Source organism: Halichoerus grypus, chromosome 2 (genome assembly GCF_964656455.1).
Source record: "Halichoerus grypus chromosome 2, mHalGry1.hap1.1, whole genome shotgun sequence".
In the NCBI taxonomy this organism is placed as follows: domain Eukaryota; kingdom Metazoa; phylum Chordata; class Mammalia; order Carnivora; family Phocidae; genus Halichoerus; species Halichoerus grypus.
This window is the reverse complement of record NC_135713.1, coordinates 124,248,008-124,262,405: the sequence shown is the minus strand read 5'-3', so window position 1 is coordinate 124,262,405 and position 14,398 is coordinate 124,248,008. Positions and strand designations below refer to the sequence as shown.

Genomic DNA, 14,398 nt, shown 5'->3' with positions numbered 1-14,398 from the left:
GTGTATCTGCATCCTAAGCTTTCCTTACTTGGACCTGGGATGTTTCTTACGGCACGTAGAGGTAGGTGTTCATGACTTCTCGAGCTGTGGAGAAGAGCGTGGGGGGTGGGTAGTGTTGGACATGAAAGGACATCGTGATCCTGCTTCTTGTGGCCCCTGAGAAATCACATCCTAGGGCCACATCACTCTCAGGTCCTCAGTGCATTGCACTGGGCACAGAAGAGGCCCTTTGCACAGATGCAGCTCCAAGAGCATTGAGCCCCCAAGAAGCAGGGGGTTTGAATCTGGCCTTTGAAGGAGACGTTGTTCAGCCTAGCCAGGAGTTGGGCTGGACACTTCACTTTTTTAGTCCTTCTCAGTCCATCTCTTAAAATAAGGAAATTGAGGATCCCAGGGTTATAGAGCCAAGACCTGAAGCTGTTGAGGCCAATATTGCCAAGGGTGGGAGGGCCCAGAGTCTTGGAGCAGAGTCCTTGACACGGAGTCGGGGAGGGTATCTTTGTTCTGAGCCTGGAGCCCTCTGTCCCTGCTAACCACAGTCATGGCTCGGGGGCAATCCTGACCAGCAGTAGTTAGCCAGCCCCTTGGGGGCAGTGGGGGCATCTTCCGCAGAACCTTGCATTTGAAAAAGAACTCCCCACATCCTCCCTAGAGCTGGCCTACCCTAGGACTCTGCTTTTGTGTGTGGGGTGGGGTGGGGTGGTTGAGACCTGATGCCTCCCATCCCCATCCACCAACCTAGTGTCCTCCTTTGGCCCCATGGGGGAGGGATGGAGATGGAAGGAGATACCTCCAGGAATGCAGTAAGGACTGGGACAAAAGCTGGGAATTATGGGGGCATGGGGGTTGCTGTTTTGAGGTTCTAAGCACCCTCTTGGACCAGCCCTGCTCAGTAGGTAGATGGATGTGCTCAAGGGCGCTGGGATGCAGGAGGCAGAGTGTGCTATAGGGCTCTGGAGCCTCTGGGACCACCTCTCTGCTCCTCCACCCTCACTCCATCTTGCCTTCCTACCTTCATCTTGAGAGCCACTGAGGCTCCCCAGTTACTATGGTTGCATTAGTAAAACAGTAGCCACTTTTATGTGCCTTCCCTGTACCTAGGAGGGAGGAATTCTCTGCCCATTTTGAAGATGAGGAACCTGTCTCAGAATTCAACCTGCCCCTGCTCTCAGTGGCTATTTAGGTTGGAGAAGAGTGGGGAAGTTGGGGAACTGCTGGGGCTGGCTCGTTCCCCCCACTCTGCCTGCCCTGCTTTCTCTAAACACCAGGAGGAGGTGGGGCCATTTCTCAAGGCAGAGATCCCAGGGGCAGAGCTGCCATCTGTACCCTAGATAGGCCAGGAGCTGGGAGGAAACAGGTGTAAGTGAAGGCCAAGGGGAAAGAGTGATTTGCATGGGGCTGAAAATTCCCCTACCTCTTGGGTTTTCCAGCACAGAGCATTTGAACCTTTCTCCACCTAAAAATAGATTCACATCATTGTAGGGGTGCCAGGGCCCAGCCCTGCTGGGGACTGGTTGTGCGTGGCCCTGGGTTCGAGCCCAGGGGCCTCTGCAGGCAGCTCTGAGGCCTGCCTGAAGATACCCGCCCTCAAGTCCTGGGCTCCAGGAGGGCTGAGGAAGCCCTCCCTGTCTTGAACTGTCGCCAAGGACAAGCTTCTCCTCCCACAGCAGGCTGGAGTGTAGCCTATGAGGTTTCCCTCGTCCCCTAAGTGAGGAGGCTGAGCCATAGCCGGCATAAATTCCAAGCAGTCGTGGGGCCGAGAGGAAACCATCAATGAAAGCTTCCAAATTATTTGGCTCATGAGAAGGCGGAGATGAAAAGCAAGGATTTGGCGGCAGATAATGTTTGCACTAAATCTCCTCGCTGGGCTGTTCCCCTCTCTTTCTGTGAAAGGGTTGGGGAGGAGAGCCTTTATAGTTTGCTGGGCCTGAGGGCAGAGGGCTTTGGTCACCGTGGTGGAAGGGGATCTGTGAGTTCCATCTATCCAGTCCCTGGAGTAAGACCTCTGTGGGGTGGCTGTCAGGCTGGTCACACAGTGTGCTCCTAGTCTGACCCAGGGTCCCAGCCAGGATGCCTGTAAATTGATGAGCATGGTGTAGTCCCCTCCCTGGTGGGGAGCCCATGGTTCCCTTTGTCTCTTCATTTCCCACCGTGGACAGTGATGGCCTGGGGGATTTGATGGCCTGGAGGCCTTAGCATAGCAGCAGCACCAGCATGTAGTGGAGCCAAAAGCCACAGTAAGGGCTGGGCTTGGGTTTACGCCAGACTGGCAGCCGCCCCTGTGATGACCTGCCAGGGGCCGCCTTTCTGAGTGCACCTGAGGGTATAGATCTAGGGGCTCCCTCTGTACCGGGAGTGAGGTGCTATAGGGCAGGAAAAACAGAGCTCTGACCAGGAGTCAGGACCCTGGACAGGGCCCAGGCCATGAGGCCCAGTTTCCCTTCTGGCCTTTAACCAGTGGGTGGCCTCCCTCAGCCAATGTGAAAGGGGGTGGGGGAATCCAGGCCTCAGTACTGGAGCTGAAGGGACAGGCCCAGGGATTTCTGGGAGACTGAGTTTTTGGTAGAAGTGCACCAAGTCCAAAGTCGGCCGCAGGATCCCCTTTGGCAGTAGAGGAAAAAGATAGCGTTGACCCCAAGGACATGTGCTACTCCCTTCGAAGCCCTGCTCTGCCTGCCTGCGGGATCCCAACAAAGCTGAGATGTGTCCCTTAGGGCTTGAATCGGCAGGCAGGAAAGGGATTCGCCTGCCCTGGGAAGGTGGTGCTTGTATATAAACCATGCCGAGGCCTTGGGTTTCTGGCCTGGCTTGTCTGACCAGATGGCATAACCATTATTGGTGCTTACCACTTTGTGGGCCCTATCTCTGAGAATCTGATGGAATCACGAAGGTTATTCTTCTAAACACTAATACCAGGCCCCCATCCTACCTCACCCCCAGAAATTCTGACTTAAATGGTCTGGAGTGGGACCCCAGGTATCTATACTTTTTTTAAAGCCCCTTTTTTGGAAGCCAGGTTTAAGAACTGCGGCCACAGAGCTTTCTCCTTACTTTGCTGAGACGGGAGGTCCTGGCTTGATCCTCCCTGGAAGGACCCCGAGGTTGAAGGACGAAGGGGAGCTTTCCAGCCTGGTGCAGTGACCTGAGCAAAGGCAGGGAGTGTGGGTGAGGGCGGTCCCCCAGCTGTTCCCCCCCTACCCCCCCACTGACCAGTTTCTTCCAAACCATCAGCCTGGCCTGGGTGTGAAGGACAGTTCAGGAGGAGACCTGAGGCCGGCCCCGTGGGTTGGAGGTTGCTGTTTGAGGCCGTGTCTTCCTCAGGCCTGGGGCAGAAGGGCAGGCCAAACGTTGGGGGTTTCCCCTGGGCAGGGTTTTCAGGAAGTCTGAGTCCCCAGAAGTCAGCCAGCAGGCAGGGACATAGGTCTTCAGGACCCAAGAGCTGCTGACAGTGATTAAACTCAAAAAGCGCTTGAGGGCACCTAACAGGCCCAGCTGGGTGCGGGGGGTTGGGGGGAAGGCACAGAAGATGCAGACCCTGTCCCCAGGGAGCTGGTGCTTGGGTAGCAGGATGCAGGTGCTACACAGGGAACTGTCTGTTATGGGAGGTACGGCTAGCTTTGCCACTGAGGAGCTCTGTGACTGTTCGTCCCTGAGGCTTGTGGAGCCTGAAGGTGGAGGAAGTGAGTGGAGGTGCAAGCTGGCCTCCCTGGGATCGAAGCCTTGATAGTCCCAGAACGGGGTGGGCAGGAGTTGGGATCCAACTGTCCGTTTCGTTTGTAGGCCCTGGTGACAAATTAGTACATCCCTAGATGAGAGAATAGGGCCTCTTTGCAGTTTCCACAGGGGCCCTTCACCATGCTCAGCGTCTTGCCCTTGGGGACAGGGCCTGGGAGAAAAAGGTGATCCTTGTGAATGGGCAGTCTCTGTCACCACTGGGGTGTCCCCCAGACCCAGGGTCCATGAAAGTTCCTATATAAGTTCCCCCCTAGAAAAGGCAGCAAGTGAAGAGTGAGGATGCAGCTTATTGGCTTGACCTGTTGCTTTTAAAAAAACGGGAGCCTTCTATCCTGGGTGCAGGCATGGGGGGCCAGAATGTGTTGGGGTGCAAAACCACAGGATAAAGAGGATGCCTACCTGGAGGAGCACAGGTGCTATCCAGATGTTTGAAATAACATATTTTATATAAAAGCAGTGATGGCATATGTTGTAGGAAAAGGCAAAATGCCGACAAGCTTGAGAGATAAAATACGAGAAATCCGGAAAGGTTTTATGCTTGCCCTGTGGTTTCAAGCCATGTTTCTAGCCAACAGTGCCGCTGCTGCCCCGTGGGGTGGGTGGGCGGTGAGGGGGAGCCCTTTCACTGGGCCAAGCGCCTGCTTTCTTAGACTCCCGCTGCCTTCCTTTGGGGTGGGGGGCAGAATCCGCTTCCAGTATAGTTAGAAGCATTGCTGTTCCTGCCAGCTGGAAAGTCCTCCTGGCCTCTGGGGCTTGTCTTGCAAAAGAAATGTGTGTAATAAATTCTTTTAAAGAGCAGGAAGTGCTGTTATCCTTGTGAAAGAGAAAGAGGGTGTGTGTTTGAGAGACAGAGGGAGAAGTCCGACCAAATTAGCCTAGTGGTAGCTTGAATGGGGCTGGGCAGAGGGTGGCTATGTTCAGAGACCTTCTCTGGTGTTTTATGACTAATGTAAGTTTGCTCTTGGCTGAGATACTCTTTTTTTTTTTTTTTTTCTTTTTAAGATTTATTTATTTATTTGAGAGAGAGAGCCGGCAGGGGTGGGTGGAGGGGAGAGGAGAGAAAGAGAGAATCCCAAGCAGGCTCCGTGTTGAGCAGAGCCCAACACAGGGCTCGATCTCATGACCATAAGATCAGGACCTGAGGTGAAACCAGTAGTCGGAGCCTTAGCTGACTGTGCCACCCTGGCACCCCTGGCTGAGATACTCTTTATCAGGTTCTAGCCCAGAAGAGATGTTTTTGTTTTTGTTTTAAGATTTTATTTATTTATTTGAGAGAGAGAGTGAGTGAGAGAAAGTACGAGAGGGAGGAGGGTCAGAGGAAGAAGCAGACTGCCACTGAGGGGGGACCCCGATGTGGGGCTTGATCCCAGGACCCTGGGATCATGACCTGAGCCGAAGGCAGACGCTTAACCAACTGAGCCACCCAGGTGACCTTCCTCCCCCAGCAGAGATTTCTTAAAAGAAGAAATACCTGGCTGTTTCCCAGGCAATAATGTTGCAGTGGTTGAAATATAGTGCAGACCTCAAATAAGTGGTTTACTTCTTTGAGTCTCAGTTTCTCTATCTGTAAAATGGGGATAATACGGATTAGGTGGGGTTATATGTATATATACATGTATGTTATATATATTTAAAGCATTTAGCATAGCACCTGACTTAACAGGACAATTACTTCTCAAAATTAGCTTGTTGTTCCTAATGAGATTGAAGTGCTCAGAAAAACAATTGTGATTTAAAATGAGATATTCGGAGGGCGCCTGGGTGGCTCAGTTGGTTAAGCGACTGCCTTCGGCTCAGGTCATGATCCTGGAGTCCCGGGATCGAGTCCCACATCGGGCTCCCTGCTCGGCAGGGAGTCTGCTTCTCCCTCTGACCCTCCTCCCTCTCATGCTCTCTGTCTCTCATTCTCTCTCTCTCAAATAAATAAATAAAATCTTTAAAAAAAAAATAAAATAAAATAAAATAAAATGAGATATTCGGTAGCAGTTCCATTTGGCAGACCCCCAAACATCCTCAGGGGGATTCGGAGCAAGATGCCAGTCTTAGCTTTATGTTGGGACTCCTAGTGTGGACAGAGGTCAAGGAGAGGCTGTCTTGGCCAAAGCTGTTTTCATTGACTTTGGGACCCTGACCAAGACCAATTCCTAAAGTCCACCTGGAAGAATCTTTGGGGCCAGCCTCCTGCCTCTACTCTCCCTACTAGGCAGGACAGGAAGTTTCAGAGTTTAGTCCTACTTCAGACAAATCCTGGGGCTCATTCATTGATTTGCTGAGCACCTGCCGCATGCTAGGCACGGTGCCACAAACAGGTCCAGTGAGAAACAGGACACGTGTAGGCTCCGCTTCTCCTCAGCTGAATTACTGGAGGAGATGGACATCCAACAAATAATTACACAAATAATCCTATTTTGTAATTATGATAAGCGGTGGAGCCTTTCCTTAAGTAATTAAACTTCCTCTTGGTGTCTCTTGGTCTGAAATATGCTGTGATACAATAATTCACGCTTGAGAAAAGGAAGCAGAGACCAAGGTCCCAGGATGAGATGTTCAGGTGACATCCACAAATCTCGTGATCACGTATGAGAACTCGGTGCATGGCCCAGGGAAAGTTGCCTGTGGTCATTAGCTTTGCTTTTGGAGGTCATGTCAGACTCCGGTGATAGTTTCTGGCAGAGCCTGTTTTGGGTTGTTCCTGGGGAAATAGGTGTGGAAAACCAGACAGACTGTTCTGTGATTGTCATCTTCAGTCTCGGGAAGAGGAACTGAAGGTCAGGGCTATGCGTGTGTCCCTACGTCTGCACAGAGCAGCGTCGTCAGCTCCTTCCGGAGCTGCACTGGCTTCCCGTCACTCAGATCGGTTATTACATCTGAGTTTTAGACCTTTAAACATTCTCCATACTGTTTGAAGAAGCTACAATTAACATCTCCCAAGCAGCTCAGCAGAACTTGGTTGCTAGGCAGCAGACCTTTAAAGACAATTTGTCATTTTCTGCCATAAGAGAGAAAAAATAGTAAACACTCACGTTTTTAGAAAATTACTTGTTTTCCAACTTCCAACTTTTCTAGCCATGGTAAGGCCTCTGGTTCATCAGTGTCCGTTTTATTCTTTATTTAGTTTTCATAAATAATTCAGAGGCGTTTAGGAGAATAATTGAGCCTTTTTCAAGCTTAACCTCTGGCAGTTTAAAACAAAAAGGATGTTTGGGTGACAATTGGGTTGCCGTATTTGTGGACAGGTTTTATATAAATGTACAGAGGCTCCTTTGGAAGGTACAGAGTACCCAGCTGTACGTAGCCTTGGGCAGCAACCCAGGAAGGTGGCAGATCCGTGGAAGACTCTTGAGCCATTCAGCCTTTGTTTAGCGCCTCCCAAGTGCTAGGCCCCATGCGCACTGTTGGGCTCCAGCCTGTGGCCCAGCCGGACCTCACTGAGCTTACCTCCTCCTTGTGGTGGCTACGTGGTAAGAAACCAGGCGATTCCAATACAGGGGCGGTGGGAGGTCAGAGGAAGCCCAGAACCCAGCCTGGGATCAGGGAAGGTTTCCCAGAGCAGATGTGGACGGGACCAAGCCCTCCAAGATAAAACAGGCCGGCACCACTTTGGCAAGAGAGAAGAGCATCCCAGCAGGGTGCTCCTCTGTGCCAAGGGTCGAAAGTGCTCCACAGACTGATGTGTATCTGTGTGGCCACAGGGGCTGGCAGGCCCTGCAGCCCAGCCTGAGGGAAGATGGTGGAAAGCCACCGAAGGGCTTGAAATTTGCAAAGGCCACCATCAGATTTGCATACTCCAGCCTTTGGGGAAGCTATGTGATTTGGCTTCAGTAGGGGCATTGAGCACGTGGCCAAAAGGGGCAGGCAGGTTGTGGGGGAGAGCTGGTTGGCTCCAGAGTTTGTGGCCTGGGATCTTTTGCCACTTTCAACATGTAGGACCTGGTGTAGGCTATTTAACTAACCTTAGGTTAGAGTCCCAGAATAGGGATGATGGCAGCATCGGCCTCAGAGAGGTGGTGTAGGGACTAATACTAAATCAATTCAAGAACATCCCTTAGACTGGTACTGGATACACGGTGCTCTTTAAGTGTTGGCTGCTACCATCATGATAGTGCTCCCCTTCCTGCATTTCCATCAGTCCCCTGCCCAAAAGGGCCACCTGTGTCCAGTCTTCCACCTGCTCCCTGAGTGACCTAGGATGAAACACACACCTCTCTTGGGGCTAGACTCTTTCCCCTCTCTCTCCCTCCCTCCTTCCTTCCCTCTTTCCCTCCCTCTCCCCCTCTCTTCTTCTCCTCCTCTCTCTCCTTCCTTCCCTCCCTCTCTCCGTCTCCTTCCTAAATCTTTCTGATCCACTTGAGCCTGGGATCCCTTCCTTCCTGCTGAGTTCTCAGTGCCATGCCTGTTCCGAACTCAGGGCCACCTCTCCCCTGCTGGTGGGGCTTGACATTGTGGTCTCTCAGACTCCAGCTTGGGTAGTGCACTGGTCCTTAGGCTTCGAGCCCTGCAGACCAGAGGCTGCATGTTGCTCTAGTTAGGTCCCCGTGTTTGGGGAGCTCTACGTATATCCTCGAGGTACCTCACCTTGTTGATGGGGGTTCAGAAAAGCACTGTGGAGGAGCCAGCTGGGGGCCTCCGACTCCTTGGGTAATTTCCCAGAGAGGCCCTTTCATTCATTCATTCACTCTTTCAGTCACTATTTTCTGAGCACCTACTATGTGGCAGTGGTCATGCCAGGCACTGAGAACGTAGCAGACAACAGAATTGCTGTAGGGGGGTGGGGGGAGATGGCAAAAAAAAATAGCAACAGGTGGACACCAGTTAATTGTTGGGGTGTAAGTGCTGGGAAGTGAGGGAGGAAGACAGAGTGGAAAGGGCCTTTGTGGGACACTTGGCACTCCCTGAGTCAGGGTGATCGGGATAGCTCAGGATGAGGGAATAGCAATCACTTTCAGACTTACCTGTGCATCTCTGGAGGGGCGCTTAGTGACGGTAGTGAAGGGGTGATTTCCGGGGCAAGATGATGGGTTGTCCCAGGTGGGAGGCTTCTCGTGGCATCAGAGGGACAGGGCTTTGGTCTGGACCCCACTTGGTTTACTGGGATCAAGAGAACTTGGAGGCCCTGATGAGTCCACTGTGGGTTCAGTTCACCCCACCAGGTCCCGTCTCAGCTCCAGAAGGAAATAACCAAGTCCCAGTCCTGCTGGGCTCCTCAGGGGCATCGGCTAGGAAAGGCCCAAGCCAGGAGAGGGAGACTTGGGAAGAACAGCACAGAAGCACCCACTGCCTGAGTTCGTGTTCTTGTATCAGCCGTCTTAACCGCTTGTTAATAACATATGCAAATTATCGGGGCTGTGAAATCTTCACCGCATTTCATCTTCTGCTTAATTAGCATTTAATCGTAATCTCATTTTAATTTTTTCACACTGGCACCCTAATTAAATGTTAGGGTGTTAGTCTTAACAATTAAATTATATTGGCAAATAGAGTCTTCAGGAAACTTGAACTTTTCCAAGCTGGGGCCCTGTCTAGCCAGATGCAAATGTTAATTAGATTTCTGGAAGATGCTGCCTTGAGTCCCCTTAGTGCACCCATTTCAGTTGTTTCCTCATTGTTGTGGCCCTCGATTCAAATGAGACATACACAGCCAGTGAGTTGGGCCCCTGGCAGGCAGAGGTTAGCACTGACCGGGTTGGTCATGGGCCTCTGGAAGGCCAGTGAAGCTGGTTTTTCTGGGGAGGGAGAGATTTGTTGGAGTTTGGTCTGAGGCCTGCAGTGCTCTTGGAAGTGGTTTCTCAACTTGTGATTCTCGTTTGATAATCACTGGGAAAGTGGGTGCCTAAACAAGTCACGTAGTAATCTGGAGCTGCTACCAAGACCTGCAGCAGCCCTTTGTGGGAGGCCACAGTGAGGTCAGGCAACGGGGAGGGAGGGGCATTGCCGGTGTTGGCCGGGCTTGCAGATTGCTCCGGGGTGGGAAGACGGAGGGGGGTCGATGGGGACAGACAGAACATTGAGTTGAGCCGTTGCCTGGAAGAAAACCAGAGCATGAGGGTGCACACATTCATGGCCTGGCTCTGAGAAGATTTGGATGGGTTTGACTGAGAAAAAAAATGCAGCCCTATCCTCCTCTTACTCTCTCACACACAGAAGACGGCCCTGTGTTGCCCCGGCTGAGGAGGGGACACGGTATCCTTGTTCTTAAGGGACGCTGGGGACCCTGACCCATGGGAAGCTGTCTGTAAGCTGCGCTGGGGCCTGGCCTCTCCCTCAGCTGTTTACATAAGGTCCTGGCCTTTCCTTTGCCTAGGTTGGTGGCCTGCCCTCCTTCGCACCTCCCCTCGAGCAGGAACGTAATTCTAAACCTGTGGAAATGCCCCGAGCAGTCAGTCCCTTAATGGCAGTAATGCCTTCACAGAAGCCTTTCTACAGTCTAGTTTTTCCCCTTTTTCCCCTTCCCTCTGAGGTCCACTACCATCCGTCGTTCAAGCTCTGTCCTTTAACAGATCAGAACACAGGTGAATTCAGTTCAACACATTTACCCAACATCTCCTGTGTGCAGAGTCCTGTGCTGAGTTCAGAGAAGATGTGTCATTGTCATGATTTCCTTTGTTTCGGCTTCTTACTCCTAAGTAAGTGGGCAGAAAGCCCACTCAAGTTGCCTTTGCATCTTCCTGCCCTGGCTGTGGAGCAGACCACCCTGAGGCACTCTTTCCTCTCCTACTCCTGACAGGTTTTCCGGACAGACTTGATCACAGCCATGAAGATCCCAGACTCCTGCCAGCTCAGCCCGGATGACTACTACATCCTGGCGGACCCATGGCGACAGGAATGGGAGAAGGGCGTGCAGGTGCCCGCGGGGGCAGAGGCTATTCCAGAGCCCGTGGTGAGGTAAGCCAGGAGGCCCTAAACAGGGGAGGCCGGGGCAAGGGACCTTTGTAGCCTCTCTCTATTCCGTCTTAGATTCTTTGGTCCCATCAACCACTGAAAAATTCCAGAAATACTGGCAGTTTACCTTTGAGGCTGAGGGCCTGGGCTTGGGGCTCAGCTCTAGAGCCAGATGGCTTGGGTTCAAATTGCCTCTCCCATTCACTGGGACCTTGGGCCAGAAATGTAATCTCCCTGGGCCTCGGTTTCTTTGTCTGTGAAATGAGAGTGGTAACGATACCACCTACTTCGTATGGTGGTCGAGATGACAAGGGCAGTGACACATGGGAGACACTTGGCACAGGGCCTGGCACGCACCAGCGCTCGGTAGAAACTGGCCATGGATTAGCTTGACGTCAATCCAAATTGCATCCCGTGAGCAGATCTTATCAGGGAAATCTCCAGGCTTCTAAACAGTCTCTAAGACAGGAATAAGCCATGCTGTTGACTTCTTAAACCTTTTTAAGGAGTTCTGAGTGGGAGGCAGTTGAATGCTGGCACACAGCAGATGCTCGGGAAGCAGTGGTTGTGACCACCCTCAGGGGGGTTCCCTGCCAGGGGTCAGGGCTGGGTCAGGGTGCATCCTCTCTAGGCTTTGTAGCCTTCTGGTCTTGTGGATTGGAGAGACCCCTGGTGCATCTTGGCCATGGCCCTTGCCTCCAGTGACAGAGCTCAGCCAAGTGCTTCTTTCTGCACCCTGGGAAACCCCTAAATCTTGTCTCTGGGCTGAGGGACCTGATGTCCTGGCCTCCCTGGCCCACCAGCACACTTGGCCTTGGCAGCCCCGTGGCTCTCGGTTAGGCGCATTTTGACCAGGTCTGGGGCAAAGATTGCAGCCTTCATCACCCTTGACATTGGCACCGTTGCTTGCTGGCAGCCACACCTGTGAGTGGCTCACAGACCCCCAGTGCCCAGCTGGTGCCAGGCCTGTGCCGGGCATGGGATTACAGAGGCAAATCAGACTCTGAACCCTGCTTAGGTGTTCTGTGAGGATTGGGTGCTGGGCAGGGCTCATCTTGTGGCTCCGGAGGGCTGAGTGCCTGCCAGCTCTTGGTGTCAGGCCCTCTGAGGATCAGGGGAACTCTAGGGTTCTCTGGAAGGGAGAATATGTGGGGTTTGCAGAGGGAATGTATTCTCTAAACATGGATTAAGCTCCTAGCCAATTTCACACCTTCATCTAGGCAGACTAAAGAACTATTACTAACCTATTTGAGCCAGGTTTCTCCTCTGTAAAACGGGGCTAATAACAGTAGCTGCCCAATGGTGTAGTGGGGATTAAATGCGAATACACATGGCAAGGGCCCAGGGCAGCGAAGGGGCGGGACAGGCCAGCAGCTGGGCAGAGAGGTGAGTCCTGATGAGGCTTGATCCAGCTGTCTGTCCTCTCTCCTTGATGTCAATGTCAGGTGGTTCCGGAAACATCCAATGGCCTGGGTAATTAATTGCAGATGCTTCCACACCGGTAGCGTGGCTTCTGTCTGCCGGCGCAGTGCTTTATCTGTTGACATCAAGAGGAGAGCACGCGTTCAGACAGCTCTGGCTCAATGAGGTGCATTCCCCGCATATGCACGGCTGCTCTAAGCTGACAGGAGCCAGGCATTCCTGGCCTGTCCGTGCTCTCTGGAGAGGACAGACTAGAGGCAGGGAGGGCTTGGAGAAGGCTCCCCTGTCTCCCTCCAGCCCAGTCCCTCCATCTCTCTGGGCACCTCCCACTGCAAGCCAGTGCACCAGCCAGCACGGTCAGAATTGTTACAGCAGCTCTTCCTGAGAATTTGCTGGGCTGAGCCTGTTAACGTTCATCTTCTCATTTAATTAGCATACCGGCCCTAGAAGTACATCTTACTGTCCTGATATGATAGATGAGGAAGCTGGGAAATTCTGGGGAATTCCCTGCATGACCGCCAGGGCCTAGGGGGCTGGGCCAGGAAGTCCCAAGCCACGAGAACAAGCCCGGGTTGCCCCTGTGAGGCCCAGAGAGAGCCCGTGCCCCGATCACACTGACGCCCTCCCCCCGCTGCCACCCCAGCCCCCTCCGCCTCCCCCTTTTCCTCCAGTCTTCCCTGGCCCGTGGGCACGTCTGCCCACCTCATGGTCTGAAATTTATCTGGGTAATGAGAACCTGTCTCACCCCCTGATTGTGCATTGAGTAATGGTCTATGCTGCTCCCTCTCTGTGTGGCCAAAAGACTCAACCCAGGGCAAAACCAACCTCTGGTGTAGGTGTCATCTTTTGGAGTAGAGACCCTCCCCCAGGTCCCAGCCGAGCCATCCACTTCCTCCAGCTGACCTCTGTCCTGCTGGCTACAGTTGAGACAGAGTCCTTGGCCTAGGGTCAGGTCAGCCCACGCCTGGTAGGATAGCTTCTGCCAGAGCCAGAGCCAGAAGAGGCATCACGGATGAAGATGAGGGTCCCAGGAAGCACAGGAAATGCCTTTTCTGGTGTGAGCCCCTGAACCCTAGAGTCTCTGAGAAAGAAAGGAACGTGATCTTGGCCCAAGAGGTCTGGCCAGGGGGCAGCTGAGTGACCACACAGGTGTAGGCAGTGAGGCCGGTAGGCGGTGGGACAGAGCTTATATCCAGAACCTGACTGAGCCTACGCTGGGAGCACAAACAAAGCGGAGTCAAGACAAAATTAATCTATGTTTTTAAAAGAATGTGTTAATTCCAATAAGACCCTCAGGGGATTTTGTAGGACTAAGAGTATCAGTACTGCATCCATTTGGAATGACCTGTTTTACAGGAGGATGGAGGGAGTCACACCATTTGTCCTTACCTGAGGTCTTCCTTGATCTGGGCCTCCCACGTGGCACCAAGCACTTTCCCTCACTCCTTGCGCCCTTCAACCTCCCTCTGACCCTCCCCTCCTGGTCTGGAGGCCATTTTTGCCTCCCTGTCTCCTCCATCCTTCCTGCCCCTCTGGCTGACACGCGGGTCCGCCCTGGAGCCCGGGAGTCCTCCCATAGCTCAGCCATGTCTCTGGGCCACCCTGCCTTCCCCTCCCCAGTCTGCGCTGAGTCACAACCCCCGGCAGCCCTGCCTTTGACCCCAGGAGGCCTCTCAGGCAAGTGAGGGGCCTCTCAGGCCTGGCAGGGCTGGCCAGATGGAAGCCAGGCTCCGCAGCAATAACCATGGCAACCGGTGGGGGGTGGGAAAAGCTGGCATCGGGAACGGGCATCGGGAACTCAGGGGCAGCACACAGCTGAGCCAAGAGGGGAAACTGCCCTCCCAAGGCAAAAAGCCCTCCTATTCCATTTCTGAAGGAGCAGAGTGAGACCCAGAGGACTTAAAATACGCACTCGGACACTTACAGTGCTTACTGTGTGCCGCGCACTGCTGTCAGAGTTTACACGTATTTGTCCATTTAACCCTTACCAGCCGTAGAAGGCAAGTACTATTATCGCTAGCTTGTTTTTTTGAATGAGGTCTCAGGGCACAGAGAAGTTAAGCAGCTTGCTTAGATCGCACAATGAGAGGTAGATCAGGGGGCAGGTGCCTGGCTGGCTCAGTCGGTAGAGTATGTGACTCTTGATCTTGCGGTCACGAGTTCGAGCCCCATGTTGGGGGTAGAGTTTACTTAAAAAGAAAATAGTGGATCAGGACTTTGAGTCCACATTTTGCAGCCAGGACCCTTCCGAGCTGCCCCAGGGAGAGCCGTGGCCCAAGGGAGGGCTGAGCTGGAGTATGATCCTAGGGCTGTAGTAGGCATGTACGTCTTTATATCCAAGGTGGGAGGTCTCCATCTTGCA

General features: G+C 52.9%; 1 protein-coding gene across 11 annotated transcripts in view; it reads left to right on the top strand.

Annotated features, from left to right (window-relative positions):
* Positions 1 to 14,398, top strand: part of JADE2 (jade family PHD finger 2) — a 52,317-nt gene that overhangs the window by 13,130 nt on the left and 24,789 nt on the right. For all 11 annotated transcript variants that reach the window (XM_036123928.2, XM_036123936.2, XM_036123938.2 and 8 more), the window contains one exon: positions 10,460 to 10,617. In XM_036123928.2, coding sequence (XP_035979821.1) covers positions 10,460 to 10,617 — 158 coding nt within the window. The remainder of the gene's footprint in view (positions 1 to 10,459; positions 10,618 to 14,398) is intronic.